This window comes from Gossypium hirsutum, chromosome D03 (assembly GCF_007990345.1).
Source record: "Gossypium hirsutum isolate 1008001.06 chromosome D03, Gossypium_hirsutum_v2.1, whole genome shotgun sequence".
In the NCBI taxonomy this organism is placed as follows: Eukaryota; Viridiplantae; Streptophyta; class Magnoliopsida; order Malvales; family Malvaceae; genus Gossypium; species Gossypium hirsutum.
The window spans coordinates 4,168,583-4,182,654 of record NC_053439.1 but is presented as its reverse complement, the minus strand read 5'-3'; the positions used below and the strand labels follow the sequence as shown (position 1 = coordinate 4,182,654).

The window sequence follows — 14,072 nt, the reverse complement described above, 5'->3', positions numbered from 1 at the left end:
AAAACACTATCAGAAGCCCATTCATTTCCTTTCGCTAAAGCAAAACTTTTTATTTATGCTTCGAAACTAGATTGAAAATGATACCTATAAAATTATAGTAGATTGAAACCCAATAAATTCGAGATTTTTTTATCACCCCTAATTGCTTCAATTTATCGTACGTTTTATATATATTGAGAGAAATTTAGGTTTAAAACCTAAAATATGGAACTATCTAAATTTTAATAAATTCCCTAAATTTATTACCCGTATTTTCTTTTTAATATATGAAAATAAAAAAATTTGGGTCCTACAAATATATAATCTTTCGCTTTTTAAATGTTTAAAATATAACATAACATTTTAATAATATGAGTTGGCTGAGTGAATTGGATACTTAACTCAATTCTATTTTATAATAAAAAAGATGTCATGATTTTGATAGGATAAGGAAGATAATAAATAAAGGTTCCATCTAAAAGCATGATAAAAGAATATATAAAAAATAATATCATTTTATGATTATGATGTTTAAAATATGTTATATATATATAATAGTACGAGTTTAAATTTTTTTTATTTAAATTGACGAGAATATCTTTTATTTTTATCATATTATTAAATTGACATTTAAAAATAATTATAATATTTAAAAATTATTAATTAAAAAGAGTCTACATAAAATAAAATTTGTTATAATTATAAATTTAACAATAATTATAATTTAACAAATATTGTGATAATTATTACATATTTAAAAATACTTATAATTTAATTACATTTATTATTGAAAAAAATTAATTAAAATGATTGTAATTGATTAAAACCTAATACTCCTAAATGAATTAGTTATTGGAGAAAGGGAATGAATGTGGCACTTTTAATCAACAAAGTTTTTCTTTTTAATTATTAATCATAATTTTTAAAAAATATATAAAAATATTAATTAAATAAAGCTCCATATTTATGAGTTATGACCATTAAACCCCCCCCCCAAAAAAAAAAAAAGAAAAAAAAAGAAAAACAGATATCCTTACATCAAGCTGTAATGAAAAAGTTGGACTAAATTTTACCCTATTTGGTACCTTAAATTAATGACCTTTATTTCCTTGGATTTTAGAAGATCAAATTCTATTATTAGACCCTGTATTTTGTGCAGATTATGAATTTAGTAAGTATATTTTAATTTGATCATTTTGGTCATTATACTTTTCAAATTGGTCAATTATAGTTTTTTATACATTTTGAATTTTGAAATTTTAGTCCCGATCAAATGATAGCAGTTAAATATGTTTGATTAAATTTTACTATTAGTCTTGTATTATGTGTAAAGTTGTAGATTTAGTCTATATTTATAGGGGTGAAGCCAAAGATCTTTTTGAGGGGCTAAATTTAAGTTACATATTTTTATAAGAGCTAAAATGTATTTTTACCATTTTATCAGCTTATAGCTAAAAGGATTAAATTAAAAAAAGCTGTCATTCTTTGAAGGGTTAAAGTATAATTTGATCATACACTACCTTATAATTTTATAAAACTTAAAGGCTAAACATGTTTAGCTCATCGGTCCATATATGTACTTTGGCCCTGCCTGCCCCCAACATTGCTCATCGGCCCATATATGTTCTCCAACTAGATCATTTTTAGTCGCTATATTTTTAAAATTTCAAATTTAAATCTTAAAATCTATTAACTTTTTTTTTTGTAACATGCGAAAATAATAAGCTACATGACATTATACACACAACAATATATTTATCGCATTAAATTTTAAAAATAACAGAATTTAAATTATTGAATTTGATAGCTACCATTTGGTGAAGACCAAAATTTCAATCTCCAAAAATATAGAGATTAAAGTTGACCAAATTAAAGTATAAGGACTAAAACGACAACTTACACATAGTTCATAGACTAATAGACGAATTTAACCATTTTAGACAAAACTAAAAAAAAAATTGTTAAGATGGGGCCCCCATTTCATGATATCACAGCTTCCATCCGTAATCATACATAAACCTTAAAGGCTTCAACAGTTTTCAAGTCTCAGTGTCGGTGGTCTAATTTTTATAATCACAGTTTTAAATCAAAAAAAGACGAAAACTTTAATCTAAAAACTTTAACAAAAAAAGCCCATCACCTTACCTTACTGTTTAATTTTTTTCACAACCCTTTAAACCAAAAAAAATTATGAAAAAAAAGGTTTTAAAGATTCTAAATTTATCATTAGTCATGTCCAAAAAATAAATTTACCTATTTTTTTTTCATGCACAAGCATAAAAAGCTTTAAGCTTTTCCTTTTTTTAATCTATTGTTTGTTTTTTCTGAAAGGGGACCCTTTATAAAGGACACAGTTTTCCATAATCAAAGCTATACAGGTGTCCAGAAAATGAAAGAAAGTTAAGAGAGAAAAAGAAAAAAGGAAACAGAAAAAGATGAGAGAATTCATGTGATGTTGGGGATGCTTTGATTTGAGCTTTTTATTGGTTGTTGATTAGATTTTCTTTGTGTTGCTTGTTTTAGTGGTGTTATCACTATCAAGCAAGCTATATCAACAAAGAATAAATCCAAAAAAAAAAAAAACTGAGGGAAAGTGATCATCTTGGAGATCTGGGTTTTTTTTTCAGCTTTTAATGGAAAAAATGATGAGGTTTCAGTATAAGCCTGTTAGAAGACAAGAAGCCATTGTTGGGTTGTTTGTGTTGCTTTTCCCAGTTCTTTTGCCTTGTTTTTTTGCTTCATTCAGCCATGCTTCCCCTTCAACATTCTTGGTACGTTCCTCTATACATATACATATATATGTATATAGCTTAGTAGAATTTTCTTTTTTGTATGGAAAAATGGGTTCCTGGTTCTCAGTTTCTTCGTGGAAAATTTCATGGAAATGAGAAATAAAAAGTTTGCAGTTTATTAAAAATGTAAAGTTAAGGGTTTGTTTTGAGTATATTTTGCCGACAATGGTTCAAGTGTGTCTGGTAATTATATTGCTTTAATGAAAATTATGCCAAAACTAGAATTTTTTTTTTGTCTTGGTAGGTAATATATTAGTTAATTTGCTTGAACTGGAAAAAAATTGAAAAATAATGTTCACCAATTCAGCTTTTCTTCATTTCTTGTAAATTTTTCTTTAGCCTTTGCAAGTGTTTTTCAGTTAAATTAAGCATCTTCTCCCACAAAATTCACAAATTTATATATATATATGTGTGTGTGTGTGTGTGTGTGTGTGTGTGTATGTGTATATATATAAAAGTTAATAGTTTTACCAGCTCTTTATGCAGAGTTCTCCCATTAGTTTATTGATAATATAGTGATAGTGTTCGTAATTTTCTCTTTGGGGAGGAAATGGAACTTTAAATTTATCTGGTTTGTTGAATTATTGCTTTGGCTATGAAAGGAAATTAATTGATTGTGCTGCCCTTTGATGTTTGTTGCAGGAGTGGAGTGTTCCGAAACCTCGACATTTACGGTTACTCGCGAGTGCCTTACAACGTGAAAGTGTGAGTATGTTCGCGTGCCTGCGTATATGCATATGTTGTGATTTTCCTTTTATGACTCTATGTTGACTGGTGATTTTGATGTTTGATTTACTTTTGTGTTTGTATTCAGTCTGATGGAGAACCGACTGATCTTTGGGCTCCTTTGGCTGACCAAGGGTGGAGACCATGTCTTGGTGGATCCGTAAACGCCCCACGTGAGTGACAAAATTTTCAAGTTTTGGTTTGTTTTTTATTGTTGGTATTCCGTGTTACGAGACTTGTGTTTGCGGTGTTAATGATACATTTTCTTGGATTTTTGGTCTTTGATTACTTTGAGCAGCGTTGCCCCAGAAATCTGAAGGATATCTTCAGGTCTTTCTTGATGGAGGGCTTAACCAGCAAAGAATGGGGGTTGGTCCTCATTCAAGTGCTTTACAATTATGAAACATTCGATGATTCTAGTTTTACTAAACATTTCCTTTTTGTTTCTAGATATGTGATGCGGTTGCCGTTGCTAAAATATTGAATGCAACACTTGTGATCCCGTATCTCGAAGTAAATCCGGTTTGGCAAGATTCAAGGTACTTTTATATGGAAGGGAATCATCCTTTCAAGTTCTTATTCTAAGTGGAAATTTTCTAGTTTTCGCCCGGTTTAAGTAAAATATTTTCCCTGCAGCTCATTCATGGATATATTTGATGTGGATCACTTTATTAATGTATTGAAGGATGACATATCGATTGTCAAAGAACTACCTGATGATTTCTCTTGGAGCACAAGAGAGTATTATGCCACTGCTATTCGACCAACCCGAATTAAACGAGCACCTGTTCATGCATCTGCAAACTGGTACCTCGAGAATGTCTTGCCTGTACTTCAGAGGTTAGTTAGCAACTCGAACCATTTGATTCGAACAGACATTTTAGTCGCTTTTGACAGTTTCTGGACATATCATAGTTCTTACTCTTCTTCTGTTTTTTTAACAGCAATGGGATTGCTGCAATTTCTCCGTTTTCTCACCGTTTGTCTTTCAACAACTTGCCGAGTGAAATCCAGAAGCTACGTTGTAAAGTCAACTTTAAAGCACTTGTTTTTGTTCCGCACATTCGAGCACTTGGAGATGCCCTTGTCCATCGCCTAAGGTATCCTCCTACTGAAAGTCAACCACTTATTACCGATGATCTCACTGGGACCACTGATCGAAATGTTAAACAAATGCCACAGAAATTTGTAGTGGTACACCTTCGGTTTGATAAGGTATATATCCTGCTTATACCATAGATTACGGTCCTTGTATTTTAACTATGACATTGTTTATATATATAGGATTTAGTTTGAATGATCATCATTTTAATGCAGGATATGGCGGCTCATTCGGCCTGTGATTTCGGTGGGGGTAAAGCTGAAAAACTGGCTTTGGCCAAGTACCGACAAAGGATTTGGGGAGGGAGGGTTCTCAATTCTCAGTTTACCGATGAAGAGTTGAGAAGTCAAGGTCGTTGTCCGTTGACTCCTGAAGAAATTGGACTGTTGCTAGCAGCTTTGGGTTTTGATAATAGTACCCGTCTTTATCTTGCTTCCCACAAGGTCCTTTGTCTTAAAAATTTTGGTTTTGCAAACTTTTCCAAATATATTGTTTCTCGACGATGTATTCATTGCCGTATATTTCAGGTATATGGCGGGGAAGCTAGGATTTCCACCTTACGAGATCAATTCCCGAAGATGGAAAGCAAAAAGAGCCTTGCCTCTTCAGAGGAAAGGGTCCTTATAAAAGGAAAAGCTTCGTTGTTAGCAGCAGTTGATTACTATGTTGGTATGCATAGTGATATCTTTGTCTCAGCCTCTCCTGGGAATATGCACAATGCATTGGTGAGTATTACCGGTTTTAATGCAGTCTACATGATAGTATATCTAAACCCGGACATACTTATAATATACGGTTCCAATGATACAAACAGGTCGGACACCGAACTTTCGAGAACCTGAAGACCATAAGACCAAACATGCCATTGTTAGGGCAACTCTTCCTTAACAAAAACATTACTTGGTTGGAATTCCGTCAAGCAGTGGTGGAAGGTCATCAAAACAGACAAGGTCAACTCCGGTTAAGGAAACCGAAACAATCCATATATACATATCCGGCTCCGGATTGTATGTGCCAAGCTTAAATCCCTAAACCTCATTTTATAGGTATGCCAAGTTTACGCTTACTATATTTTATTGATTTCATTACTGCAACTATTAATTGTGGCTTGTATTATTGGTATCATAAATAAGAAGCAATCCCATTTCTCTCATCAATAAAAAGTATAACATCCTACTGTTCTTAGTTGGTATCGTGTAGCGTATCAAGTCGACTGTGGTATCAAGAATGGTGTTGTTTAGCATTAAATTTTTGCGGATTGTATTGAGTATGGACCGCAGAGTGGGGGTATGGAACGTATAAATCATCTCAGTTTTGTTCGTTGCATAGGTCTGCCGGTGAAGCCGTCTGTACAACTCATTTTCGTGTTGATTATTACGAGAAACATTGATGTATTGTGGAAGAGATTTTGAGTGTTTACTTTGTAGTTTGCAACATTATATTTGATTTTTTTTTTTGAAATAATATATTTGGTTTTGATATAGAAGTAATTGAGTGTAAATCTAAAGATGGTCTTGTTGTCATACAATGGAAGAAATCGTTCATGCTGAAGAAAGGAAGTTTACTTGTGCTTGCAGGTTACTTGAATTCAATGCTAAAAAACATCATCATCCATCCAAGCTTTTACTGAATCCAATTCAGAATTATTGGGTATCAAGCGATTCGTTTCGAAGTAGATCATTATCTGGATTTTTTGATTTATCTAATTTTGGATTCCTAAATTTATCTAAAATTTTGAATATGTTTAATCAAGACTGAATTATGTATTATTATCAGTTGGATATTTAAAAATTTCTAATCATTTTTCAAATATTAAAATAAAAAATTAAGATTATAAGATGAATTTGATATCTGAATTCGAAATGAAAAATAATCTTAAATTACGTATACTCGAATTTGCAATCTTGATTGCCGTGGATCAATTGGACCTTAAAATTAAAGCTAGGCTGCCCCAAAAGTGTAAATGAAATATTGGTATTCGTAAATTTTGAGTTTGACTCAAATAAATTAATTCAATAAATACGAAATCAAGCTCAAACAACTTGACCTATAATTTGAATTAATTCAAGCTTAATAATGCTCAACTTGAACGATTTGCAAACCTTGTTATCGAACCTAACTTAAACTTGAACTGGAATACATTTTAAGCCGAACCCAAACTTAAAAATAAATAATCAATCAACCCTTTCAAGCTCGGCTTGAGTTGATTACACCTCAGGCCGCCCAATTTAACAATTCTAATCATATTATATGCATTAAGTTACATAAATTTTTACATAAATAACTTGGAACAAATGAGATATTTAACCATAGCTTTCAAGATAAAACATGCTACATTTTGATACATTTTAAGAGTAATAATAAAAGAGTGAAGATATACATGTATGGTGAAAGAAAGCCTCAGTGGAAGTGTCAAGTGTCCATCAAATGCAAGTTGTGAGCTCTGGGGATTAGTGGTTAGCTTTCAATATATCACTGATCATCGGGGTTACCAGATGTGGGCCGGATCTGACCGCCTTTCTTGTCTTCAGCACTTGATCCAGTTCCATTTCGGCTTGTGAAAGCCAACTCTTTTGCTTCTGATGCGTGCGGAGTCATCTCTTCATCGATAGGTAGTGTTCTCTTCGAGCCCTCTAATGCAACACCGAGAACTATGTTTTCCTCTAAGGCAGAGACTGGCAACTTCTCGCCTTCCGGTTTTGATTGAAACGGTTCTCGTAATCCACCTGCTTTGTCAATCCCACTTTCCGTCGTGGAAACAGAAGGCCTAACAACTTTCTGTTGCTTGTCGGAAACTCTTTTGTTATCCAGAACCTTTTGGTCGGGACTAGATGTTTCTGCAGCATTAGAACTCGTCTTCTGGGTTGATTTTGATGGTGGTTTAACTTTATCATCTGTCTTGGGATGTGATGTTGATTCAAAAGAAGCATTAGAGGCTTTGGTTTCAGAATTTGGACTTTCTACAACCTTGGCATCTGCTTTGGATTTGGAATCAGGCTTTGGTGTTGCTCCGGCCTTGTTGTCTGCAGCAGGCCTTACTGTGGTTTTACTGTCTTGTTCTCCGGCTGGTTGTGCAGACTGGCCTTTTGTTCTATCCTCACCACTGGTCTTGTAAGCGGGTTCGATCAGTAACAGAGGCCTGTTAGATGACACTCCACCATGGTTATAGATTGAGTCTGCAAATGGTACATTTTCCAACTCGGAATCACCAACTACTTTCTGCACAGTTCGAATTGGTGTGGCAAGTCGGGCACGGTGATGGCTGATGACTCTAAGGAGATCTAAAAGTATAGCTTCCTGCTCATCGACCATAAAATCTAGTTACATATCCAGTATCAAACTTAATGGAAACCACTTTCACAAACAGGGAATATAAATTGAACATAATTGAAAGGCTTCATTTTCATAAGATAACAACATAAGTTCATTCTACCAAGTAACTTTTCTTAGCATGCTTTACTACAGTTTGTCGCTTCAATTTCATAAGATAAGTTCAGGTGAATGGTGAATATGGTATAGATTCATTTCACTTCTACCAAGTTACAAGTAACTTTTCTTATCATTTATGCACTAAACACCCTGAAATTGACTTGCAGAGGTCACATTGATCATTGAAAGGCATAAATCTTAATAGAGATATCCTCTTACCTTGACACATAGGTATTCTTCAAGGTGGGAAGTCTTCACAAAACAGGACACCAATATCTGTCAAATAAGAAAGGAGGAAAAATAAATTGGCAAATATTAGATAACATACAACATACACGCGCAGACACGCACAAAAAATAGGATGAGGCAAATTCTTTTACTGTTCCTTCTTGTCATTGCTTATAGAAAATCTATCAAAGATATGACTGAAAAACAACGCAAGTAGTCATACGAAGAAGAATGATTTCATAAGAAGGTCAGACGTTGAACACGAACCAAAAGGGCCTGATTTTCAGGGCTGACATTCTCCAGAAATACTCTTCTGTGCAATCTCTGCTGCTCAACCTGAGGATTCTTAGCCAATACCTTGCGCATGTCGGCAACAATATTCTGCACAAACAAAAGGGATCCAAAAGGAATTTTAAAAATTTGAAAATGAAAATTTAATTATGCAAATCTGAAATAGAGCTTTTGACAGTTTTGGAGAAGTCCTTACATTAATCTTATGGACATCCAAGTGACTGATGGCCAGGTGAGTTTTAATGCGCCAATGAGTTTTCTGACTGAGATTTCTCACAACATTTACTGTAAATTTGTGGTTTGGAATGTGAACTGCTTCACGATCCTCCCCTCTTATTATTGTTGGTGACCACCAACCAACATGCTGTATATGTAAAAAAATCAAGACCCATATAAGAAAACCCGCAGATGAAGAATGTTGTTGTCCCAGTTTACTAAGGGAATCACATCATTAGAAACCATTTGAAGTCTAATACAAACACAGCTCCGCCTTTTACTCTAAAACAGAGACAGGGCTCAAATACAAACCTCAACAGTACCAGAAACTTCATATCCCTCTATCTTTGTTTGAATCCATTCATTCATGACAAAAGGTCGAGTCGCATGAATCATTGCACTTGAGAGAAAATTTGTGAATATCTACAACAAATAACAAACTGTCAAACTCTGAGAAAGTGCATACGCGGGTTCAGATAAAAAAGGGTTCAAGAAAAGTCCAGATAGAACAAGAAAAATTTAGGATTTGATTTAGGAGAAATAAGCATCAACTTTATGTTCCCTTAGGTTCAAAGTTGAGGTATCTTTCCTTGTTTTTGGGGGTTTATTTCTGGAGCATTCTAATAATTTCCAAATTAGCTGGAAAATCTCACAATTTGAGTCTAATGGGGTTTTCCCTTGTTTTTGGGGGTTTATTTCAGGAGCATTCTAATAATTTCCAAATTAGCTGGAAAATCTCACAATTTGAGTCTAATGGGTTTCTTCTAGGGTTCCCTTCTTATTAAGAGATCAAAATTTCCAGTGTCCCAACTTATTCAAGGATGTTATTGATGCATGATCAGCTTATATTATCTTTTGATTGTATGAAGCAATTGTTAACTGTAGTTGTGAACTGTTATATTTATCTTCTTCCTCCTATACCTGTTTCTAGCATTTTCAGATTTACAACCAGCCCTAGATCAGTCTCTCAAATCTATCAAACCTTAACCAAAGTCAACACCAAAGAAACCTCCAAGCTTCAATTGCAACCATAAATCATTGCTCCCTTTTATTAGTTTTTCCCCTCAAAGCTGAGTTCCTTTCTAAACAAACCTGTAGGCCTAACCATTTTCTTTCATTCAATTAAATCCTATAATCACATGTTCTTGCCTATAACATAACAAGATTTTCAAAAATTCATAGAACCCTATATATATGTCCTATATCATCGATATATTCTTGATGAACTGCAACCTTTTTTTTTTGGCCAGAGATAACTGCAGTTAACATGAAGTAGCAACAGAGAATGTGCATCATAGGAAAGCTATAAATTGAAATGAACCAGTATGAAAATGATCTTTAGGTGTACCTCACGGCCAGCAAGAGTCAGCAAAACTGTCCCTAGACCTCCAGCAGTGAGCCACCTCTGAGTAGAGAATCCCAACAACTCCATGAACAATGACACAGCAGCAACCCAAACTGCAGAATATAGAGCTTTCCCTGCAAACTGGAAACCCATCTGCCAGAAACACAAGGTAAGTTTAAGAATTAGTAAAAAGGATCACAACTGCAAAGCTGGCTGCTTGAATAACAACAAGAAAAGCATGTAAATGAAATTTAATGAAAGAGAACCAATCACTGATTTGTGTTACAGGTCTCTCAGCCTCTTTCATTAGAGTGACAATTCATATGCACTTCTGGCTTTAGTAATAAACAATAGCAATCACATGACTATTAGTAATTAATAGCATTGCTTTATGATAGAGCAATCAAACCAACATTTCTCGTATCACTGGTCTCACTCGTCTCCATGAAGAATTTCTGCGTTTGTTGAATCGTGCTGCATAAAAGTATTTTAACCATGTTTAGTACCATGGAAACAACAGTCATGGAACATAACAATGAGGAAAAATTATTAACATAAAGAAATCAGTTTCAGAAGAAAAATGTTCTGAAATTTTATAAATACAATACATTTCCTGTTCACACTAGCCATAGATATGTGCTACATGTCTTCTAGCTTCTAAGAAATTATTACGCTTTTCATTAGATTATTTTGGATACCACATTTAAAGTGAACAAGCTGGGACCATATTTCACTAATAAAATTGTTGATGAGCTCACCAGCAACAATGCAATGCTAGCCTGTTTATATTACACCATATTATAAGCCAGTGAACATCCTCATCAAGCATTTTATTTAGGAAATAAAAAGGAGAATGGATGCTTACCTCGATAAGCAATATGCAAAGGCCAGCACAGTCGACAATGATTGTACAAAATTCAAAAGCCGTTGCTTAACCAATTGGCTGGCTTCTGTAGGGAGAACCAATGGATCCAGCGTTCTGCAAGAATTTCGGCAATAACATGCATGCAAATTGAACAGTTGGAGACTAGATTTTGCATTTTATAACAGAAAAATGTAGAGATCCTTTTGCACTTAAACGAGACATGATTTTGACACCTGCATATGAGGATTGTACCAGTCCACAGCAGCAAAGGTTGAATATAAGAAGTTGTAACGTAATGGGTTCTGCTCTTCTTCCAGCTATTATCACTCCTCTGCAGTTACTCATAAAACATTAGTTAATGCATTGATCCAACTCACATGTATTTGAACCATGGTAAATAACAGAATAGAGAGGAACCTAGAGATGTGAACTTACATGAAGAAGTAAGCTTCTACTATGTTGCATAAGTGGCACAACACCACATACGGCAAAAATAATAATGCCAACTGCTGGAGCCAACTTAAATACAAGAGGACTATCTTGTAAAATATTATATGACCTGCATGATACAAAGGGCTTAATCTTAAATGCATAAAAATTATACAGCTAATAAAAATAGAGACAGCACCCAAAAGCAGCAGTACTGTTTTAAGGACAATATGTTCCTAATATGAACATGAGGCCCCAGGAAAATAAATAAATTAGCTAAAGAAGGAAAACATAAAGTACTCTTAGAACTTAAACCCAAATAAAAATTAATACTATGTATGCTGAACTAATAAGAGAACAAATTTATCTGTACGGAAAAGATAACCACTCTAACAATCCTGAAGTTCAGTATAACAAATATGGCAAGCAGATCACCAAAGAAGGGAAAAAAGAACCTTGTCAATGCAATAGAGGCAGCTTTTACCACAGGAAGTTCAAATACTTTGCCTGGTACTTGAAAAGCATGACACCTAAAGGCATTGTTTCTGTATGGAACTGAATGTATTGGCCTGTACAAACTGTTGGAGAGCAGAATTCTCCAAGAATCCTGCTGCTGGAACTATGGCAAGAAAGATAAGACGAAGAATAAAGATTCCTCGAACATCATAAAGAACATTAAATTGTTGCTAATGCTATTAAATTGAAAGAATTAACTCCAGGCCACCTTCTGAAGGGCCACAAAGCAGTTCATAGCTCAGTAGTCATACAATTGCAAATCACTAATATAGACAAAGCAAAAGATTTCAGCTTATTAGAGTCTATAGGGATGAGTAATATTTAAATGAAAATTTAAAAGAACATAAATCTAGCCTTTAGGTCCAAGGTAATCTGGTGACATGGTACAATACTGCAACAATAAATGTTGAGTGATTGGGAGATTGAAAATAGATCTATTATCTGTTAGTATGGATGAAAAATAGCATACAAACAACACTTCGTGAGACAGTTTCTGTGCAGTTTAAGACAATGATATTGACAAGAAAAAGCTATCATATGATGTCCATGTGCAAAAATAATGCATTCATAATAAACTTGGCTCAATCAAATTCCAGACAAACCACAAATAGGAAGACAATAATGCTAAGAAAATTAAAGCAAAAAACCCTGGCATGATATTGTAAATAAGCATGCACTTATCAAAGTGATATGGTTTTTTAGTTTGGACTATCCAATATCCCTACATAATCACAGTTAAGTAATAGCAGAGAAAGGTTAACATATACTCCAAATCCCTGCACTCTTCACAAAATTGAAATGTAATCTCTCTACTTTTATTTCCAAGAATTTAGTCTCTCTACTTTCATATTTCAAAATTTAGGTCCAATTGTTAATTACATTAAAATTTTTCTGTTAAATTCGCTGGTGTAATATTTTGAAATTAAAAAAAAAATACTCAATAGCCATGTAAAAAAGATGACGGGTAACAAACCTGGGCTAAATTCTTTGAAATAAAAGTAAGAGACTAAATTCTATATATATGAAGAGTAAAAGGACTTGAAGCATATTTTAACAGTAGAGAAATACTATCCTAAACAAAGAAGATGTCTTAGAACTTGAAGTTATACCGAAGTGCTAGATGAGAGGGTGTCGCTCAATAAATTCAACCGCTGCCTTCCCAATACACCCTGGAAAAAGAAAAAGTGAGAAAAACACCAATATATAGAACAAAATGCCAAATAAAAAACAAAATCTTCTCTTAGAAGTGAAGGAACAAATCGTGTACCTTAAACTTTTTATTACATCCCTGGTTCCTGCAAAGTCCCAAATCATGGGACAATTGCAAAGAACCAGAAAGATACATTGTGGGAGTGAAGTCAATAGCTTGCAGGGCGTCACTAGTAGCATAAGATCATACTTTATTCCAACAACAGCTAATCTTAAAACTCAAATTTGGATATTAATAAAGCGAAACACTTATCCAAAATCCCAAAACTAAAGAAACCTGCCGGAGAAAAAAGAATTAAAAATTTGATGACGCAACAGAAAAGATAAGAACATAACTAATAACAACAACAAAATTTGGCCTGAAAGACTGAAACCTAGAAAGAGTTTTATTTCGAAATTTTCAAGTTTCCAAAATTATGAGAATCCGATATACATACAATCAAGCAAAAAAGGGTTCAACAGTAAAACTTATTCCGATGAAAATAAACCAATATATAATTAAGAAAAACCAAATTTCTACTCACAGGCAAAGTATCGTAGCCGCCGAATTAACACGATTTTCTTTTTGAGAAAAAATTTCAAACAAAAAAAAAGATTCCAAGTGGAGAATTAAAACGAACATAAATCGAAAGGCTATGGAAATTGAAATGAGACTTACCTTGAAGAGAAAGAAACTACGACGGAACGGAGAATTTCAGGCCTCGAAAAAACAGAAAAACAAAAAAGCTGTTCACAGAAATTTCGAGACTGGAAAATAATTTGCACGCGCGGAATTTTATTATTATATTGTTATTTTTATTAAAGTGGTTAATATTTATCCACGTGGATTGCCATGCGGGCTTCTGTGGCGGCTCGTTAGTTTTCCACCCCTTTAGGAGAAGAGATAAAATCAATCAATCAATCATTGTTTTTTTTTTTTTGATAGAATGGCTGGGTATTTATTAT

General features: G+C 33.6%; 2 protein-coding genes across 6 annotated transcripts; one reads left to right on the top strand and one right to left on the bottom strand.

Annotated features, from left to right (window-relative positions):
- Positions 1–2,039: 2,039 nt before the first annotated feature.
- LOC107950472 (O-fucosyltransferase 39) lies at positions 2,040–6,404 on the top strand. 5 transcript variants are annotated; one of them, XM_016885322.2, is made up of 11 exons: positions 2,040–2,750; positions 3,414–3,476; positions 3,586–3,670; positions 3,796–3,866; positions 3,948–4,036; positions 4,134–4,337; positions 4,442–4,712; positions 4,815–5,042; positions 5,127–5,324; positions 5,414–5,645; positions 5,929–6,085. In XM_016885322.2, the coding sequence occupies exons 1-10, from the start codon at positions 2,613–2,615 to the stop codon at positions 5,621–5,623; spliced, it is 1,557 nt and encodes a 518-aa protein (XP_016740811.1). In that variant the 5' UTR covers positions 2,040–2,612; the 3' UTR covers positions 5,624–5,645; positions 5,929–6,085. The 5 variants fall into 5 exon arrangements, with proteins under 5 accessions (XP_016740811.1, XP_016740808.1, XP_016740812.1 ...); XM_016885323.2 differs by lacking the exon at positions 5,929–6,085 and adding an exon at positions 6,177–6,404 and having other exon boundaries at positions 2,236–2,750; XM_016885321.2 differs by having other exon boundaries at positions 2,236–2,750; positions 5,800–6,085.
- Positions 6,405–6,884: 480 nt separating this feature from the next.
- Positions 6,885–14,027, bottom strand: LOC107950473 (mechanosensitive ion channel protein 2, chloroplastic). The gene is made up of 14 exons (XM_016885324.2): positions 13,786–14,027; positions 13,186–13,404; positions 13,028–13,087; positions 11,858–12,021; positions 11,409–11,532; positions 11,207–11,304; positions 10,974–11,087; positions 10,522–10,582; positions 10,112–10,261; positions 9,076–9,186; positions 8,744–8,911; positions 8,524–8,637; positions 8,248–8,304; positions 6,885–7,896 (listed from the first exon to the last, which is right to left on the bottom strand). The coding sequence occupies exons 2-14, from the start codon at positions 13,261–13,263 to the stop codon at positions 7,072–7,074; spliced, it is 2,124 nt and encodes a 707-aa protein (XP_016740813.2). The 5' UTR covers positions 13,264–13,404; positions 13,786–14,027; the 3' UTR covers positions 6,885–7,071.
- Positions 14,028–14,072: the final 45 nt, after the last annotated feature.

Bases quoted from the DNA above. Each gene is read 5' to 3' on its own strand.
- LOC107950472 (XM_016885323.2), top strand. From the start codon at position 2,613: ATGGAAAAAATGATGAGGTTTCAGTATAAGCCTGTTAGAAGACAAGAA. The intron at 4,037-4,133 runs GTACTTTTATAT...TTTTCCCTGCAG, and splicing joins CCGGTTTGGCAAGATTCAAG to CTCATTCATGGATATATTTG. The intron at 5,325-5,413 runs GTGAGTATTACC...TGATACAAACAG, and splicing joins GGAATATGCACAATGCATTG to GTCGGACACCGAACTTTCGA.
- LOC107950473 (XM_016885324.2), bottom strand. From the start codon at position 13,263: ATGTATCTTTCTGGTTCTTTGCAATTGTCCCATGATTTGGGACTTTGC. The intron at 8,912-9,075 runs GTTTGTATTTGA...TTACATATACAG, and splicing joins AAGTTTCTGGTACTGTTGAG to CATGTTGGTTGGTGGTCACC. The intron at 8,305-8,523 runs GTTCGTGTTCAA...CTTATTTGACAG, and splicing joins CTGAAAATCAGGCCCTTTTG to ATATTGGTGTCCTGTTTTGT.